The following is an 18,043-nucleotide window of genomic DNA, read 5'->3' on the forward strand; positions in this document are numbered from 1 at the left end:
GGTTGTTCCCATCAAATTTGATGAAAAAAACTATAACATGTGGGCCACCGCTATGAAAAGAATTTTTGTAGGCAAAAATTTGTGGGACTGCGTTGATGGATTCATATCGGAACCTTAACCTATTCTCACAAAATCCATTTGTGGGGAAAGTGGTGTTACAAAAGAGGAACCTCTTAAAAACAAAGAGAGAGAAAAGGTTCTCTTAGATTACAAAAAAGCCATTAAGGCATGGGATCTGGGACATGCCAAGGTTTTATCCTTATTTATGGAGAGTATATGTGAAGAACCTTGCAAGAATATATTGGAATTTGGGAGGGCTGATGAAGCATGGGTTTATATCAAACAAACATATATCCAACATGATGGTGCTCGTAAATGAAAATTACAAGATAAGATTCACAATTGCAAGAGAGGTGATAGAAGTGTTAGAGATTACTATGGTGCTCTCAAAAGACTTTAGGACCAAATGGCTAAAATTGAGCCTATTTGGGATACCCCTAATGATGTTCACCATATAAAAAATCAAATCCTTGGTGAGCAATTTTTTCAATTCATGAGAGGGCTTAGGCTCGAATTTGAACATGTTCGTGTTTCTATCATCCACCAGAACAAAAATCAAGAGGAGCTTTCATATTTATATGGGATTTTAGCCCAAGTTTATATGAAAGAAACAAGGCTAAAATCTATGACCGAATCTAGGGAGACCAAAGACAATGTATTGGTGGTTTCTAGACCTGGTGCCAATACTCATTGCTATAAGTCTCCTTACTTCTACAAGAATAATTCTTGAAAGTTAAGGAACAATGATAGGAAATATGATACAAAAGAAAAATTACTTATCATAATTGTGGAGAATTGGGGCACATCAAACCTTTTTGCCCGAATTTCAAAAAAGATGAGAAAATAGTAGCTACCCTAGAAGTTACTTAGAAAAGCAAAGAAGCCTCTAACTCCGATTACCAAGGCATGTCTTTGTTAAAATACTTTGCATATATATTGTTGAATACGCAGGACCGAGGCAGAGAGAGAGAAAGAGAGGTCGGCAGATAGAGAGAGAGAAAAAAAACTAATTTTCTGTTTTTTTAGGGCTACTCTCCTCTAGTTTAAATAGAGGAAGTTAGTCTCAAGAGGAAATTACATATGGGTCCCTTATTATGAATGAAACATCAAAAAGACACTTTTAAGAATAAAAAAGAATTCAGTTGACTAATCTTAACACTCCCCCTCAAGCTGGAGCATATATATTGATCATGCTTAGCTTGTCACAACAATGGGAGAAACTAGGTCTAGCAAGGGCCTTGGTAAAGACATCAACAACTTGATCTTCGGAAGATACATGATCTGTGCAAATATAACAAGCCTGAACCAAGTCACGTACATAGTGACAGTCAACTTCAATATGTTTAGTCCTTTCATGAAAAACTGGGTTGTTGGCAATATATGTAGCAGCCTTATTGTCACACACCATCAACATAGGTAGGGATACTTTCACCTGAAGTTCGGTCAAAACTGATTTTACCCACATGATCTCAGTTGCGGTCTGAGCCATAGCTCGGTATTCTGATTCAACGCTCGACCTGGCTACAACAGTTTGTTTCTTACTCCTCTAGGTAACGAGATTTCCTCCCACAAAAACACAGAATCCAGTTGTTGACCTTCTATCTTCGATAGACCCCGCATAATCTGCGTCAGTGTAAGCAACAACGTCCAAGGAAGGATTTTGTTTAAACAACAGTCCTTTACCAAGAGATGACTTTAAGTACCTGAGAACCATCATAGTTGCATCCCAGTGAGCTTTGGTAGGTTTATCTATGAATTGACTAATTTTACTCACGGCTAATGAAATGTCAGGTCTAGTAACAGTCACATATAACAACTTACCCACCAAGGATCTAAAATTGGTACTATCCACATATTCAAACTTCTCATCGAACATATGAGTTTTGGGATCCATCGGAATGTTAGTTGGCTTCGCTCCTAGCATTCCAGTCTCTTTTAATAAGTCCAACACATACTTTCTTTGTGACAAAACTAAGCCATCTTTGTTTCTTGCAGCCTCAATACCCAAAAAATATCGGAGGGAACCAAGATCTTTAGTAACAAAATGTTTCTGAAGATGATCCTTTGTTGCAGAAATATCTTGGGCACCGCTTCCTGTTAATATGATGTCATCGACATATATCACCATAACCACAATTCCAGAACTAGTTTTCTTGATAAACAAGGAGTGGTTTGAAGCTGACCTAACAAATCCAAAATCTGACATTACCTCAAATAACTTTTGAAACCATGCCCGAGGGCTCTGCTTCAGGCCATAAATAGCCTTCTTCAACTTGCACACTTTCTGACACTCCTCCTGAACCTCAAAGCCTGGGGGTTGTTGCATATAGACTGTTTCATGTAAATCCCCATACAAAAAGGCATTCTTGACATCCAACTGAGACAAGGGTCATCCATAGTGCACTGCAACAAATATATATAAGATTCACTAATTATATATAAAAGTAAACAGCAACAGTAAACCAATGGGCCTTCAAAATCTTATATATGTGATTATCCCAACAAAAAATGCCCACTACGTAAAGATTAATAACTGCCTATCAAAATAAAATCCTCATCATCAAGAACCTGAACATCTCTTTCACCCACAAAATTCTCTCTGCCAAGATCTCGTATGATATCGACAAACTCTAACCTTTTAGCTTGAGGAAGAGGTACGTAAGGAAGCCTGAACACATGTCTGATCACACCCAATGCAGTTGCACAGTCTGTGATTGTGCAACTGCATTGCACTGGCTATATATTTTTTTCTAATATATAAAAAATATTTTTTTTTGTTTTTATCCTAAAAATGGACCAAAATAGACTCGATCAAAGTTGACCGAGTCTATAAAGTGGACGGACTCGGACTCAGTGCGTTGACCGAGTCTGGCCCGTGTCCGAAGCCGCACCCATGTCCGCACCCGTGTCGGGGCGTGTCGACGCGGGTGCGTCGCCTCCCCAGCCGAGTCAGTGTGACACAGGATACCAATGTTAAATTGTATCTCTATTTTTTGTATACATATATTTATATATATAAAGAGAGATACATATACATATATGTATATGTATCTATCGTTATATATATAAATATATATTTTTCACATCATGTAACCCGCAAGGGTATTTCAGTATTTTCTTCTTTTTTGCGCATATTCACATTAGTGAATATGTTTGTACATTTTCTTCCTTTTTTTCTTTTTTCTTCATCTTCTTTTCCTTTTTCCTTTCTTTTCTTCCTTTTCTTTTCTTCCTTGTTGACTTAGTCAACTTTTGGAGGGGGTCCAACACTAGACATTGTACCCCTCCAACGTCTAGTGGGAGCCCCTCCAAGGGTCCTTTTGTATAAATAGGGGTAAACCCCCTTATAAATGTATTCAATGCTTGGAGCATTGATCTCCAATTGTTCAATAAAATTCTTTATATTTTGGCATTTGTGTTCTTCATTTGTACCTTATGTACATTTTGTTCTAAGTGTTCTTGTGCCTTTGTGCACATATTCCTTCATGGAGTTGGTGCTTGTTTTGCACATTATCTCTTTTTGAGATATTTTTACATGGTATCAGAGCAAGGTTGAAGTTTGAAAATCATGGGATTCTTCGTATTTGCAAGTGCCTCGAAAAGCGTGCCTTTGGTTTCTTGGTGAAAAGCGTGGAGGTTTCTCTTTCTTCATTATTTTAGAAGGTTTTTGCGTCAAGATTTAAAAGTCCCTTTGTGGTACGTATTTTTTCTCCACTCTTCTCTCTCTAACGGGTGAAAAAGAGTCTCATTTTTCACTTGGTTTTAAATTAAATGGCTCCAACTAACATGTTTGGGTCGGAAATATGGAGACTCACATTAAGGGGAAAGGTTTTTGGGGATACGTCAAAGGAACCATTCTCGAACCCGAACCTAAGATCACCATTATTGAGAGGGGTGAAATCAAAGTTCTTGATGATGAAGAGAGAGAAAAAGCCTTTGAAGAATATAACAAAAAGCATGAAGAATGGGAGATGAAGAACTACAAAATTCTTTCATGGTTCTTCTCTTCCGTTGAAACAAAAATAAATGTCAATATTTTGAAGTTCAAGAAAGTGTTTCAAGTATGGGAGTATCTTGAAAGAATGTATACTTCAAGAGATTTGCCTCATAAATATTATCTCCAAAAGAAGGCATTAACTCTTCAACAAGGTGAAATGACCGTTAGAGAATACTTTGCAGAGTTATCCACGATTTGGGATGAACTTACTCTCCAAGAACCTAAATGGAGTGGGGAGGCAATTGAATTGAGAGCCAAACAATTAGAAGAGGATCATTTCTTCAACTTTTGTAAATGGGCTTAGACCCGAATTCGAACAAACTAGGTCCTCTCTTTTGTCTTCGTTTTCTTCTCCTCCATTGAAAAGATGTGCTTACTAAACTAAGTGCAGAAGAAACTAGATTGGGGATGAATAAAACCAATCTAAGTGTGTTGGTTGTTCCTTCTAAGGATGAGGATGAGGGTGCTTATGCCGTCTCAAGACCGGGGAATAATGTCAAAACATATAAACCCCTTCACTTCAACAAAAGTTAAGGAGGAAGAGAAAATGGTAGGCATTATGGAAGAAGAGATTATAGTAAGATCATATGCCACTTTTGCAAAGAACCGGGACACATTAAACCGGTATGTCCTAAATGGAAAAGGATGGTGGCTATGTCTACAACTTTCCAACCAACCAAGGAGGAAGGACCTTCAACTTCTAACAATGCAATTTTGTCTCTAAATCAAATCATGGAAGCTCTTCAACCTTTCCTCAAGGGATCCGTCTCCGGAGCCGCCATGACCACCTTCTCTCCTCTTGGTAAGACTCTTTGGCTCTTAGACTCGGGTACATCCTTTCATATGACTCCAAATGTTTTTGCTCTTTCTAAATACTAAAAAAAAACACCTTCTTTTGTCTCTACCGCAGATGGGGCTTCTCTTGAAATAAAAGAAATTGGAAATTTTGAAAGACAAGGATTTTTTATTCTTAAAGTTAGATTTATCCCAAAACTAAATTTAAATTTGTTTTTCGTCTCTCAACTATCGGATCATGGGTGTGATATCAAGTTCTCATCAAATAAATGTTGGATACAGGATCGCCGGTCCGGGAAGTTGATTGGGGAAGGCTTTAGGAAGGGAGATCTATACTTTATGAAATTTCTTCAAATTCCAAAACAATCTTTTTGTAATATTGCCCAACATAAAGATATAAATGTTTGACATAAACGCCATGGGCATCCAAATATTGCCAAGCTCTCTCATTTACATTTTGCTAAAACTTTAGGTAAAGACAATTTCAATTGTAATGATTGTATTCTTGGTAAAATGAGAAGCTTACCTTTTGGACAAAGAACTATGTTTTTATCTAAGCCTTTTAAAATTGTGCATTCGGATGTATGGGGACCGGCACCCGTAGTGTCTAAGGGAGGTTTTTCATATTATGTTATTTATGTTGATGATTTCTCAAGCTATAGTTGGATTTACTTCCTCAAACATAAACATGAGGTTTTCTCTACCTTTAAGGTTTATCGTATGATGATACAAAATCAATTCAATAGTAAATCACAAATTTTTAGAACTGATTCCGAGGGAGAATATCTTTCAAATGAGTTCAAAAGTTACATTGAAAATAATGGAATTATTCATCAAAGGTCTTGCCCAAAAACACCTCAACAAAATTGATTAGCCGAACGAAAACATAGACATATAATAGAAACTACAAGGACCTTACTCATTTCTCAAAAAATTCCAAAAAGATTTTGGGCCGAAGCGACTCTTGCATCGTTTATCTCATAAATCGACTTTCATCCAAAAATTTGAATCAAATATCCCCTTTTGAAACCTTGTATAAAAAGGAACCCGACTACAATAGACTAAGAATTTTTTGTTGTAAATGTTTTGTCCTCACCGACAAGAATGATAAACTATCTCCCAAAGCTATCCCTTGTGCATTTTTGGGATATTCAGAAACACAAAAAGGATTTAGGTGTTATGATATTAAAAATGACAAACTATATGTCTCAAGAAACGTAACATTTTTAGAAAATATGAGTGGTTTTGAAGAACATGAAACTCATGAAGATAATGTCGATTACTCTTTTTTGTTTGAGTTATTATCTAGGAACGAGGATTTGTTTAGTGATGATGAATTAAATGAGGATGAGGACATAAGTGAAAGTATTTCACAACCCATCCAACATGAAGAAGAAATAACAGTTGAACCAATTACCTATACACATAGAGATAAAAGTACGTTTAGAAGTGCAATAGAGAAGTATAGTGACCTTAGTGAACCTTCCAACCACTCTCGAAGAACCGAAAGATTTAGGAAAAATCCTTCTAGATTTATATCCTATGAGTCTTTTTCTCCAAACATAGGGCATGTCTCAGTGTCATTCACTCATATCAAGAGCCTACGAATTTTGAAGCTAAAAAAATGATAGAATGAAGGGACGCCATGGATAACAAACTTAGAGCCCTCAACAAAGCCAAAACTTGGATCTTTCAATATCTTCCAAAAGGAAAGAAATCAATAGGATGTAAATGGGTTTTTAAAGTCAAAACCAAGAGTGATGGCACTCTTGAAAGATATAAAGCCCGCCTTGTTGCAAAAGAATATAGTCAAGAATACGGTATTGATTACGAAGAAACATTTGCCTCTGTTGCTCGGATGGTCACTGTAAGATGTTTGATCACCATTGCATCTATTAAAAAATAGAACATTTACCAAATGGATGTTAAAAATGCTTTTTTAAATGGGGATCTTAATGAAAAAGTTTACATGGATGCTCCTCCTGGCATGGACGTACCGAAGGAAAAAGTCCTTCGTTTGCAAAAAGCGCTCTATGGTTTAAAACAAGCCCCTAAGGCTTGGTATGATCGATTTAATGAAGTTGTGATTCAAGAAGGTTTTACCTCATGCTACACTGACACTGCTCTGTTTGTCAAAAAGTCTAATGCTTACTGTTGTGTGTTGATAACAGGTAGTAACATAAAGGGCATCAAAAGTATTAAAACTACTTTAAAAGAAAGGTTTGAAATGTTAGACTTGGGGTATTTGACATACCTTCTTGGTATAGAGGTAGCCTACTCTCATAGAGGCTATTTTTGTCTCAAACTAAACTTGCGTGTGAGATTCTTGACAGATCAGGTATTTCTGACGATAAAATCTGTGAGACCCCTGAAATTGTGGGATCAAAGATGAAGATCAATGATGGGATTACTTTGGAGGACCCTACTCCCTACCGGCAACTTGTGGGGTCTCTAATGTATCTTAGCATTACAAGGCCAAACATCTCGCATGTCGTGCACACTGTAAGCCAATTCCAGCATGCTCCTACATCCTCCATATGGGCGTCGTTCTCTGAATTGTCAGATATATAAGGGGAACCTTAAACAAGGGAGTTTTTTTTTCTCATCTTCTGAGTTAAATTTAATTGCATATACTAATTCTAATTGAGGAGGTGACCCAAATAATCGTCACTCCACTACAGACTTTTGCATTTTTCTAGGTGAATCCCTGATCTCATGGAGATTTAAGAAACAACAGAAGGTGTCTCTATCATCCACCGAAGCAGAATATCGAGTCATGGCTTCTATAACCATGGAAATTGTGTGGATTCATCAACTGCTACAAGACATGGGGATTCAGGTTCAAGAACCTACAAAGCTATGTTGTGATAATAAAAGTGCAATCTACATTGCTAAAAATCACACGTTCCATGAACGCACAAAGCATATTGAGATGGACTGCCACTACGTTAGAGAAGCATATTTGCAAAGAGTTATAAATCTTCCCTACGTGACCTCAGAGTATCAGTTGGCAGATTTTTTCACCAGGGCGCTCTGCTCTCCAAGATTCAATTTTCTTCTCGGCAAACTCTCGGTCATTGCGCCCTAAATTTGAGGGAAGGTGTTAAATTGTATTTCTATTTTTTGTATACATATATATATTTATATATATATATATATATAAAGAGAGATACATATACATATATGTATGATATATATATATATATATATATGTATATATATCTATCATTATATATATTTCACATCATGTAACCCACAAGGGTATTTCGGTATTTTCCACTTTTTTGCGCATATTCACATTAGTGAATATGTTTGTACATTTTCTTCCTTTTTTCTTTTTCTTTTTTCTTCCTCTTCTTTTTCTTTTTTCTTTCTTTTCTTCCTTGTTGACTTAGTCAGCTCTTGGAGGGGGACCAACAGTAGACGTTGGACCAACGGTTAGAAAACGTCTAGTGGGAGCCCCTCCAAGGGTCCCTCTTTTGTATAAATAGGGGTGAACCCCCCTCATAAATGTATTCAATGCTTGGAGCATTGTTCTCCAATTGTTCAATAAAATTCTTTATATTTTGGCATTTGTGTTCTTCATTTGTACCTTGTGTACATTTTGTTCTAAGTGTTCTTGTGCCATTGTGCACGTATCCCTTCGTGGAATTGGTGCTTGTTTTGCACATTATCTTCTTTTGAGATATTTTTACAACCACACCATGCTAAGGCACAAGTAAAACAGGCTCAGCTCAAAGCCGACCCAAGAACAGCACATACCAGGGTGGTTATCTGAAGCTTGATCACTCAGACACTGCATGCATGTGGGGGCATATGTGTGTGTGCATGTGTGTGCATCATGTGCATTCTTTAGAATGTGTTTTTGAACATCTCTCTAATGGGGATTGAAACTTTGTTGGAAAGCTTGTGTGATCTACTATTTGAAAAGTAATATATTTACATTCTGATTGCCAATAGTTGTGAGATTCATTCAAGATTTTCTCTCTCATTCTTGAGATTTTAGTTCAAGATTTTCTCTCATTCCTGACTCCTGAGATTTTAGACTTTTGACTACAGTTTACAAGCCAATCTTTACAACACGTGCACACACATAAATGTATTTATACCACTGTCAGGTTGAAACGGAAACTAAATTTTCTAAAAAAATTACATATTAAAAAAAAATCAAGAAAGTGTGAACCAGAAACCAAAAAAATGTCCAATGGATATACTCACTGTGAACTGATCTGGTCGACGTTTTTCTGCTGCAAGAAAACGCAATCTCATAGCAGCTATGATCTCATATTCTTTGTAAAGCACATAGCATGTCCAACAAGTGAATATATAGCACACTACCAGATGGACCCAAAACCTGCAATGGAACAATAAGCTAGACCCATATAACCCACTCTTTTAGAAGCCATAAATATGTATGCAAAGTTCAACTAATCAACTGGAACAAATTAGCACAAAATATTTCCATTACAACTACATTAAGATAAAATGAAGAGCCCTTAAGGAACACGAGTTATCAGCACTATTTCAGGTTGTACTTTTGGTACAATGTAGAAACATTTAATGGATACTGCTAATTGAAAATTCATTACCTTTTGGACCCTGAAGCAACATTGGATAGTGAAAGCTTGTCAATATTACTATATGTAAAGTTTTTTGAACGCTCTAGAGTTCCACCAGTCCAATTGGTAGGTACCAAGACAAGATTAGCCAATACCGTAAGAGGGACGAATATTTTCAACCTAAGAAAGCAACACAAATTATTAACAGATGCATCTTTATGAAAGAAAAAAACGCATTTACATAAACACAGAAAAGATTCTTAACAATAAAAAGTATTAACTATATTTCACACTAAAAATAAATAAGTAAAACTTCAAGATGATAAAACCTAGCAATATTTCTTAGAAGATAAGTTAAATGTGCATATAAAAATCGTCACACCAATAGAAAGTTTAAAGCACATCAGACCTTTTTTTAATTGTAATTGTAGGCTGTTTCAATAAACAAACATTGCAATAGAATATTGGGTGATATTATGGCCCCATTTTTTTCAAATTTCACTACGCTTGGTTATCTTTTCCGATATGCATAATAGGCTAAAAGGTACTTTCGTTACTTAGAAGCATTATGTAAAAACTAAAGATTTGAATGTGTAAGCAAGGAATATATCAAAACGGTTTAACAGGAAACTATCCATCTCTTTTATGCCCCCTCTTTTCTTGTAAATATGAAACTAGTTAGCCTCTTTCTCCTTAAAAACATGAGGCTAGTTCTTCTTCCCATCTTTTCTAATTATAAATCTTGAAGTAACACATGATAGCAACTAAAATTACAATTTAAAATGTTTGGATATCCAAACATGCTGTTGTATTTTATACTATTACAATTACATGGCAAAGAGCCACCAAGGAAATGTGTCAAGAATTACCTCAGATGCAAAGTCCAGAGTGCCTTGGAAATCTTAATACATACAAAAAGGAAGACAATGCATATACCAGCAAACAGATCTAACAGTAGCTTCAAGAATGTAAAATAACTTAACTGCAAGAATTTTGTCATTTTAAAACAATACACAATTATCATTTGAAAGTTGATGTGTATGTGTGTGCCTGTGTGTATGTCAGTGAGATGTACAAAATCATTTAACATCATGATCCAACTCACCCAACCAAATAAATCCGTAAGTATACAACAGAGTCAAGTCCTGCATGCTCGATAAGCTCAAGTTCTGGCATTCTCAGTGCTTCTGGCATCCAACTTAAAAACCTTATGTACGTTTTGAAATCCAAGTTGACAAATTTTGTTACGAAAGCTCCAGCATGTCTGGGGCTACTTCTTAACCCTTTAAGATACCATTTTGGAAAATACACTCTATCATTAAATGGCTGCAGCCGCAAAATTGCAAATGCTAGAAGGAAAGCGAAAGCTGTAAGAATATTGATAGCTGCTGCAAGGCAAATATCTGCAAAGGCAGCCATTTAAATCTTCTGTCTGCAACCCTGTAAAAAAGAAAAAGAAAAAGAAAACACGTGATAAAAGGAACGGAAACAGAAATCATCCATCAAACCAAAATTACAAAACTATAAGAAGGAGCAGGTGGAAAGAGATGCATGATAAGAAGCAAAGGTCAGGTATTAAAAGTATTTTCTAACTTACAGCTATAGGAAGGCTTAAATCCACTTCTATGCAAGCAAACAGCAATATGCTCCCATACATGAATGGACTCTAGGAACTATAGAACTTCACATAACTTCTACAGTTCATACAACTCATATTAACCAAAAAATCACCTTCATGCATTCTCTTGTGGTGTACTCTATATTCAAAGATTAATCAAATAATTCACAAAAATAAAAGTTTTAATCTTAACAATTTACCTTTATGCGTCATTAAATTAATATTGAAAAAATGATCTCTCTACAAACATCAGAGGAGAGCCCAGTTTAGAAAACTTGTCTTCCTATGTCACATAGGCATGGGTATGGATGCAGGTGTGGAGGGCACAACACAGGAATTTCTAAGTGTAAGTACAGGAATACGTGTGTGTGTGTATATATATATATATATATAAGTATATATATATATATATGTATATATATATATGGCATGGGAGCAGGTGTGGAGGGCAGAACACAGGAATTTCTAAGTGTAAGTACAGGGCTACGGTTATATATAATATAACATTATATATATAGGATACAAGATCCGTGCTAAATATGGCACGGTGCTAAATGAAACATTTTATCGGATTTTTGGTGTTTTTTCAAAATTCTAACCATAGAGATGTGTTCATCATGATTGATTTACTAGAAATCGACACTTGGATCATGCATTTTGGATAGAAAAATGGTATTTGGAGCCTCAAAAATTTATGAAAATTGTAGGCCATTGATTTTTGAAACTTTATAAAAACCTACTGATTCCTATAAAAACAAGCTTATACATCTGTATAGCCAGGATTTTGAAAAAACACCAAAAATCCAATAAAATGTTTCATTTAGCATTGTGTCATATTTAGCATTGATCTTGTATCATATATATATATATATATATATATATATATATATATATATCATAGTCACAATATCAGTTTGGGCTATATCTCGGCAAGAAAAACTCTCAGGATAGTATCCTTTTTTTTTGATAAATATCGGGAAAATCTCATAAAATAAAAACATTTAAAAAAAAGTTGGAAAATAAGAAAAAATACATGTTAAGCAAAGAAACAATAAAACATGAATATAAATACAAAAAGAAAAAATGTATGTTAAGAAAACATGAACATAAAACACAAATATAAATTCCCAAAGTTTTTAAGATATTATCACGATAATTGAAATTCCTAATATTTTCACAATATTGCGAGATTTTGCTTCTAAAATCATTTTTTTATTTTACAGTGATAACATCATGATATTTCGAAAATATCACCAATATATGTGACTATGATATATATATATATATATATATATATATAATATGTAATTTATAAGTGAAAATGTTATATTAGATAATTATATATTATAAAAAATGAAATTTATAGGTAAAAAGCTGAGAAAAACTTACTTGAAAAGAAAAAACAAAGAAAAATGGGTTTGGATATCACCATGAGAATTATCCTCATTTAAAGGAAAGAGAATGATGCTTTTTATATGAGTAGGACCCAACATCTTCACTACAAACCCCCCAAGCAACTTTCTCAAAAAAAAAAAAACTCAATAAATCCAAATTCTACTGAAATTATCCAAAAACATGGCGATCACTACATCCACTTAGTCTTCATGTGCTACAAGGATTAATTTCGGTTTTTAGGGCTGCCTTGCTCTAAAACCAAGCTCTCATGCTATTCTTGTTGCTGGTATGTCCCCTTTCCTTCTCTTAGTGTGTCATTTTCCTAGGAATCCCTTATTCTCTTGGGAATTCATATTATAATAGACGTTCCTTCTCTTTCTATGTTTGCCCTCTTTGGTAGAATGGATTTTCGGGCCTAAATCTCATTTGTTTGAACTTAGTTTTGAGAGATGTTTATTGCCCTCTTTGAACCTTCAGAACGCCAAAAAATTAAATGAAAACAAGTCTAATTGGCTCCAAAAAGCACAAAACTAATGCTCAATCCAACATCAAATCTGGACATAAATTAATAACGTCCTCTGGTTCAAAAGCTACATGAATGAGAAACTTGTAAATCACAATTAGCATTCCTATTTCTAAGTCCATCTTATTTTAAGACATAGTCACTGATATTTTGAAAATATCACGATATTATTGGTATTTCAAGGTCAGCTGATATTTTCCTATGATTTTTTTTATATTTTCAAAATATCTCGAAACATAAAATATCATGATATTTTCCCTAGATTTTCCTGAAATATTCCTAAGATTTTCAAAAAACATCTTTTTTATATATTTTAAGTATCTTTTTTTATTTCTTTTATATTTTAAAAACTTTTATAATTGTTTCTTTATATTTTGCAATAAAAATAGGATAAAACCTATTATTTCTTATTTTTTTATTATTCATTATATTTTTTCAATTTTTAAAGTTTCCGATATTTTCCCAAGATTTTTCTGAGAAAAACAACTTTTTGAAAAAAAAAACTCATGAGAAAAACCTTGACGAAAACAATATTGGTGACTATGTTTTTAGATAATAAAAGTGCAGTAGTCATATCATGAAATCCTATCCAACATAATAATATGAAGCATATTGAATTTCATACTCATTTTGTATGTGAAAAGATTGAAGCACAAAAGTTGGAAACAGTTTGTGCATGAAAAAGACCAAGTGACACAAAGGCCTTCACAAGATCAAGAAATTAGGAATTAAAGGGCAAACTAGTCATGATTCTTTATTTTTATAGGCAAGCTGGGGTTAGGCAGACCCCCACCAGTTATTATTCAACGTACCACTGGGGTTTGAACCTGCAATGTGCCACCACAAGGAGACGTGCACTGACAGCTCCTACAAACCACACGGAGCCCCCGTTTGTAACTAGTCATGATCCTTACACATGTATAACTTAGAAGTTGTTGTTGCAACGTGTGTCATTATCTCACATCGATACAAACGAAGAGATTCATCAAAGCGAATCATCCCATATCAAGATTTGATGATTGATTGATCCAATTGCAATTAATTCCAATTTTGATCAATTGTTGAATAGAATGGAATGAAATAGCACCAGTTTGACAGAACATAGTTCTTGTTATTTCGTCACATGCCCCAAACGGGTAACAATTATTACCCCAATTATGAATCATCATAATTGACTAGGCAAATAAAGGAGATGTATGACATGAATAGGACAAAAGGGCCATATGAATCTTTTGCGCATGAAAGATATTATGTCATGTGTGAGAGTATTTATGCAATTGTTCATGTAACCCTACATTATAAATATTCTTAATAGGGCCCTAACACATCATTAGGGAGTGGGATTTAGCTGTGAACAACACTCTTCCTCCCTCTCACTTCTTGTCCTCAAAATATGTGTTGGAATTGGATGCTAAAGAATGGCGTGCTTTATTAATAGGTGAACACCTTGGAACTCTTGGCTTCAAGATAAGGGTTTCAGGCTAGAAAAGGATACGCATGTAAATTTCAAAAAATATTGCAACACTCTTTCTTCTTTATAAAGCTTTTGTATTCTCAAAAGATTCTACTGATTTATGCCTTGGAGAGCATTAAACTGAAAATCTAGGTCCACTCCTTAAGTCCAATATTTAGGAGGAAGTCCAAAAAATTAACAAAAGGACGTGTTTTTGTTTGGGTATATTGGTTTGGTAATGGTTATCAAAAGAGACCATATGAGACCACCTTCCCAATAAGACTTTATTCATGTTTATAACTGATTAATTTTAATATCAAGAAGCTTAACACAAGCAAGTAAAATCAATGCCGATGCACGAATGCAGTAAGTCAAAGCATCCATGGTTGTCTATATTTGTTAACTTGGAGAATGTGGCAAATTAGCATGCCTTAGAATGCTTTTTATAAAAAATTATTTCACATGTTTCTCAAGCTTGAAGGCTTCGCGTTTTTTTATTCATTTATCTGGTTATACAAACTTTTCTTTTCGAGAATAATAGTCATTTCCATCTTAATCCAAAGTCACTAACATAATTCTCCAGAACTTCAACAGAAAAAAAAAACAGGAGAAACCTATGATCTATAAATAGGAAAAATAAGCAACAACGCGAAATCTAGCATCGTTTCCTCCAAATGAACACAATGCACCAAAATTGAGACAAAAAATAGATGCGGACCCCTCAACGGAGCGCTGACAAATCAATAATCCGTCCAACGCAGCGAGGCGCACAATTTCCCCCGCCCGAAAAAAAAATGAGAGAAAAAAGAACGGGGAGATTCTTTGATAATCGGATCAACATGCAAGAATTCGATGAGAAATAGGAGAAATCATGTACGATTAAGGAAAAGCAAAAAAAGGAAAAAAATCCAGGACGATCGAGAGAGAACCTCAGTGAATCAGATCCATCGCCGATAGAAAATTTGATGGAGGAAGAGGTGAAAAAGTAACAAATACTTCCAGAAAACCTCCTCGAAGATTTTCCCTTTTCTTCTTCTTCTTCTGTACACGAGAGAGAGAGAGAGAAGCAAAGGCGGGAAGAGCGGGGAACGGCTTGTTTTCTTTCCCCGCTCTTCCCGCCTTTGCTCCTCTCTCTCTCTCTTTCTCTCTCTCTCTCGCTGCCTTTTGTTCGTTAGGAAGGAAGGGAGAGGAGTTAACGTTTTCAAAGAGCGCCTGGAAGAAGGCCTCATTACCAATTTAGCCTCTGCAAACTACTTAAATATCACTCTTGCCATCCTTTCGGGGCAGGGAAACAGGTTGGATATGGGTCGGGTCGCGGCTGACCGGATGTTTTGTCTTATCTAATTATGAAATTGACCTAAACAAACCACCTAAATATCATTCTTGCCATCTATGTCACAAAGACACGAGGACGCTTGATGTGGGTTCGACACTCAAGTTCGAAAAATCTTTAGAAAATAGGGCACGGGGACACCAAATTTTTTAATTTGTTTTCAATAAAAACTATTTTTTTCATATTTTAATGTTAAAAATGCATTTTTATTGAAATAAAATTTTAAAATATTCAAAAATAATAAAATTATATTAAAATATTGCCTCATGTGTGTCATTTTTGTCTCCATGTGTCTGATCGTGTCACTCAGGACACGCCACCAAAAATGGTGTGTCCCTGTGACATGGTTTACCATCGACAAACGGGACAGTGAGGGTGGGCTTCAGTTCCAGATGCGAAGGATACAGGTCGTGTTGGGCATGATTCGGACCCAAAAATAGGATTTCACAACGAGTGCAGAACTGGAAACGGGTCGGATATGTGATCTGAACATAGTTGATCTTAAATTAACTCTTTTTTTATAAAATCAAGTTCCGTTCTGGATCCAAAATAAACTTTTTATCTTAATATAGGTTTAAGACCCAGATCTGGTGTTAACCTATATTACGCGTTAATAGATACACTGAAAATGAGTTTTCTGTTAATTTTTCATAAAAACTAGGATGGGTTGGTTTAGACCCAATTATGACACGGATCGAGTGCTACATGCCCCAATGTAAGGTCTATCTCATTTACCCGACCAGACTGGAGCCCAGATATCCAGGTATGCGAATAAAAGGTTGGGCCGGGTCAACCTGAACCCGATCCCACGCAATATGTCGGCCAGGTTTGGACTATGATTTCTGCAGGATATCCAATCCAACCCAGCTGACCCAATTGTTTTCTTATAATTTTTTTGTAAGAAAAAGAATATATTCTACATACCCTCTAAATTTTGTGCTTAGGATTTGGGCTTCTATTCTCTAAAAGCCGTAACCCAAACATGAACCTGTGCTTCTTATTTGGGAGGGTTTGGGTGCACCCTGCCCAATTGGATACCCGACCCGTTGACAAGAAGCCTCCTAACAGCTTTGATTAAATGTACTTACCCCATTGTGACCCATAGATCCGATCCTCTTTATGCCAAATATCATCCACATTCGAATGTATGCTGCCCAGATCAAACAGTATTGTTTGGAGCAGGTTGGGATCCTGTTTGAGTTCTGAACTTTGGCATCCCTAGTTCGGGTTTGGATATACGTATTTTCTGAGCCGGCATAGTGGAATAGCACCTATGTGCAGGTCCAGATACTGATCAGGGAAGAGTTACTAGATAGTTGGGTCACACTATCATAATCTAGGGGTCTCCACTTGGTGCTATAGTTTACAGATCCGACCAAATTAGCTTGTCTGAACTGCTTCTGAGTTTTACTAATATCAGGCTGCGTCAGGTAAGACCCACAAGCAGAAACAATGTGCATGCATGCAGAGCAGATCTAGTGATCGAACCCGAGTACTTAACAAACAGAAAATCACTGCATGTGTAACGATTTTCTGTGTTTTGTCTGGCCCGAGCATTTTGTAAACTACACAAGCTTGTAAAATACTTGACCAATCACCTAACCATGCCTTGCATGCACGCAACCATCTGCAGAATCAGGGCGCTATAACAAAAAAAACTTCTTGAATAATTTTTAAACGCCTACCAATTTTATGGTCCTAACTACACACTACAAGAAATCTGACTTTTACTGGCGTTAAATTAGAACCAGTAAAAGTCTGCCTCTTTAATAAAAGTATTGTTAGCAATGCATTTATTAGCTAGTGCCAGAAAAAATACCTTTCCTAGTGCTAAAATAGCACCCAAAAACTTTTCTTGTGCTATAATAATGCCAGAAATAACACTTTTTTAGTGTTAAATTAGCATAAAAAAATCATTTTTTGGGTTATAATAGTGCCAAAAAAATATTTTTTTGATATTTTTTTGTTAATTTAATAACTTTATCATGTAACTTGCTCATATATTCATTCAAAAATGAACATGCTCATAGATACATGCATTCATTCTAAAATAAACTTGCTTATACATACATTTATTCATGCATTCGTTCATTTAAAATTGAATCAGTTTATATATTCATTTGAAATGAACTTGTTCATTCATTTCTTTCATTCTAAAATGAATATGCTCATACATACATTCATTTTTTTGCATTCAATATAAATCAATCCATTCATTCATCATCAAATGAGCACAATTCTATATGTATTCATTCAAAAATAAACCTATGCATTCATTCACTTATTCAAAAATGAACATGCTCGTACGCA

At 35.3% G+C, this 18,043-nt stretch overlaps 1 protein-coding gene across 1 annotated transcript in view; it reads right to left on the reverse strand.

Annotated features, from left to right (window-relative positions):
* The window catches only part of LOC149837147 (hyperosmolality-gated Ca2+ permeable channel 1.7-like), a 63,094-nt gene extending 47,650 nt beyond the window's left edge, over positions 1–15,444 (reverse strand). Inside the window, exons 1-4 of the mRNA XM_090007977.1 lie at positions 15,330–15,444; positions 10,517–10,851; positions 9,442–9,591; positions 9,071–9,206 (exon numbers count right to left, since the gene is read on the reverse strand). Coding sequence (XP_089864103.1) covers positions 9,071–9,206; positions 9,442–9,591; positions 10,517–10,830 — 600 coding nt within the window. The 5' untranslated portion in view covers positions 10,831–10,851; positions 15,330–15,444. The remainder of the gene's footprint in view (positions 1–9,070; positions 9,207–9,441; positions 9,592–10,516; positions 10,852–15,329) is intronic.
* Between the last annotated feature and the right edge of the window lie 2,599 nt (positions 15,445–18,043).

This window comes from Nuphar pumila, chromosome 5 (assembly GCF_984573655.1).
Source record: "Nuphar pumila chromosome 5, dmNupPumi1.hap1.1, whole genome shotgun sequence".
Classification (NCBI taxonomy): Eukaryota; Viridiplantae; Streptophyta; class Magnoliopsida; order Nymphaeales; family Nymphaeaceae; genus Nuphar; species Nuphar pumila.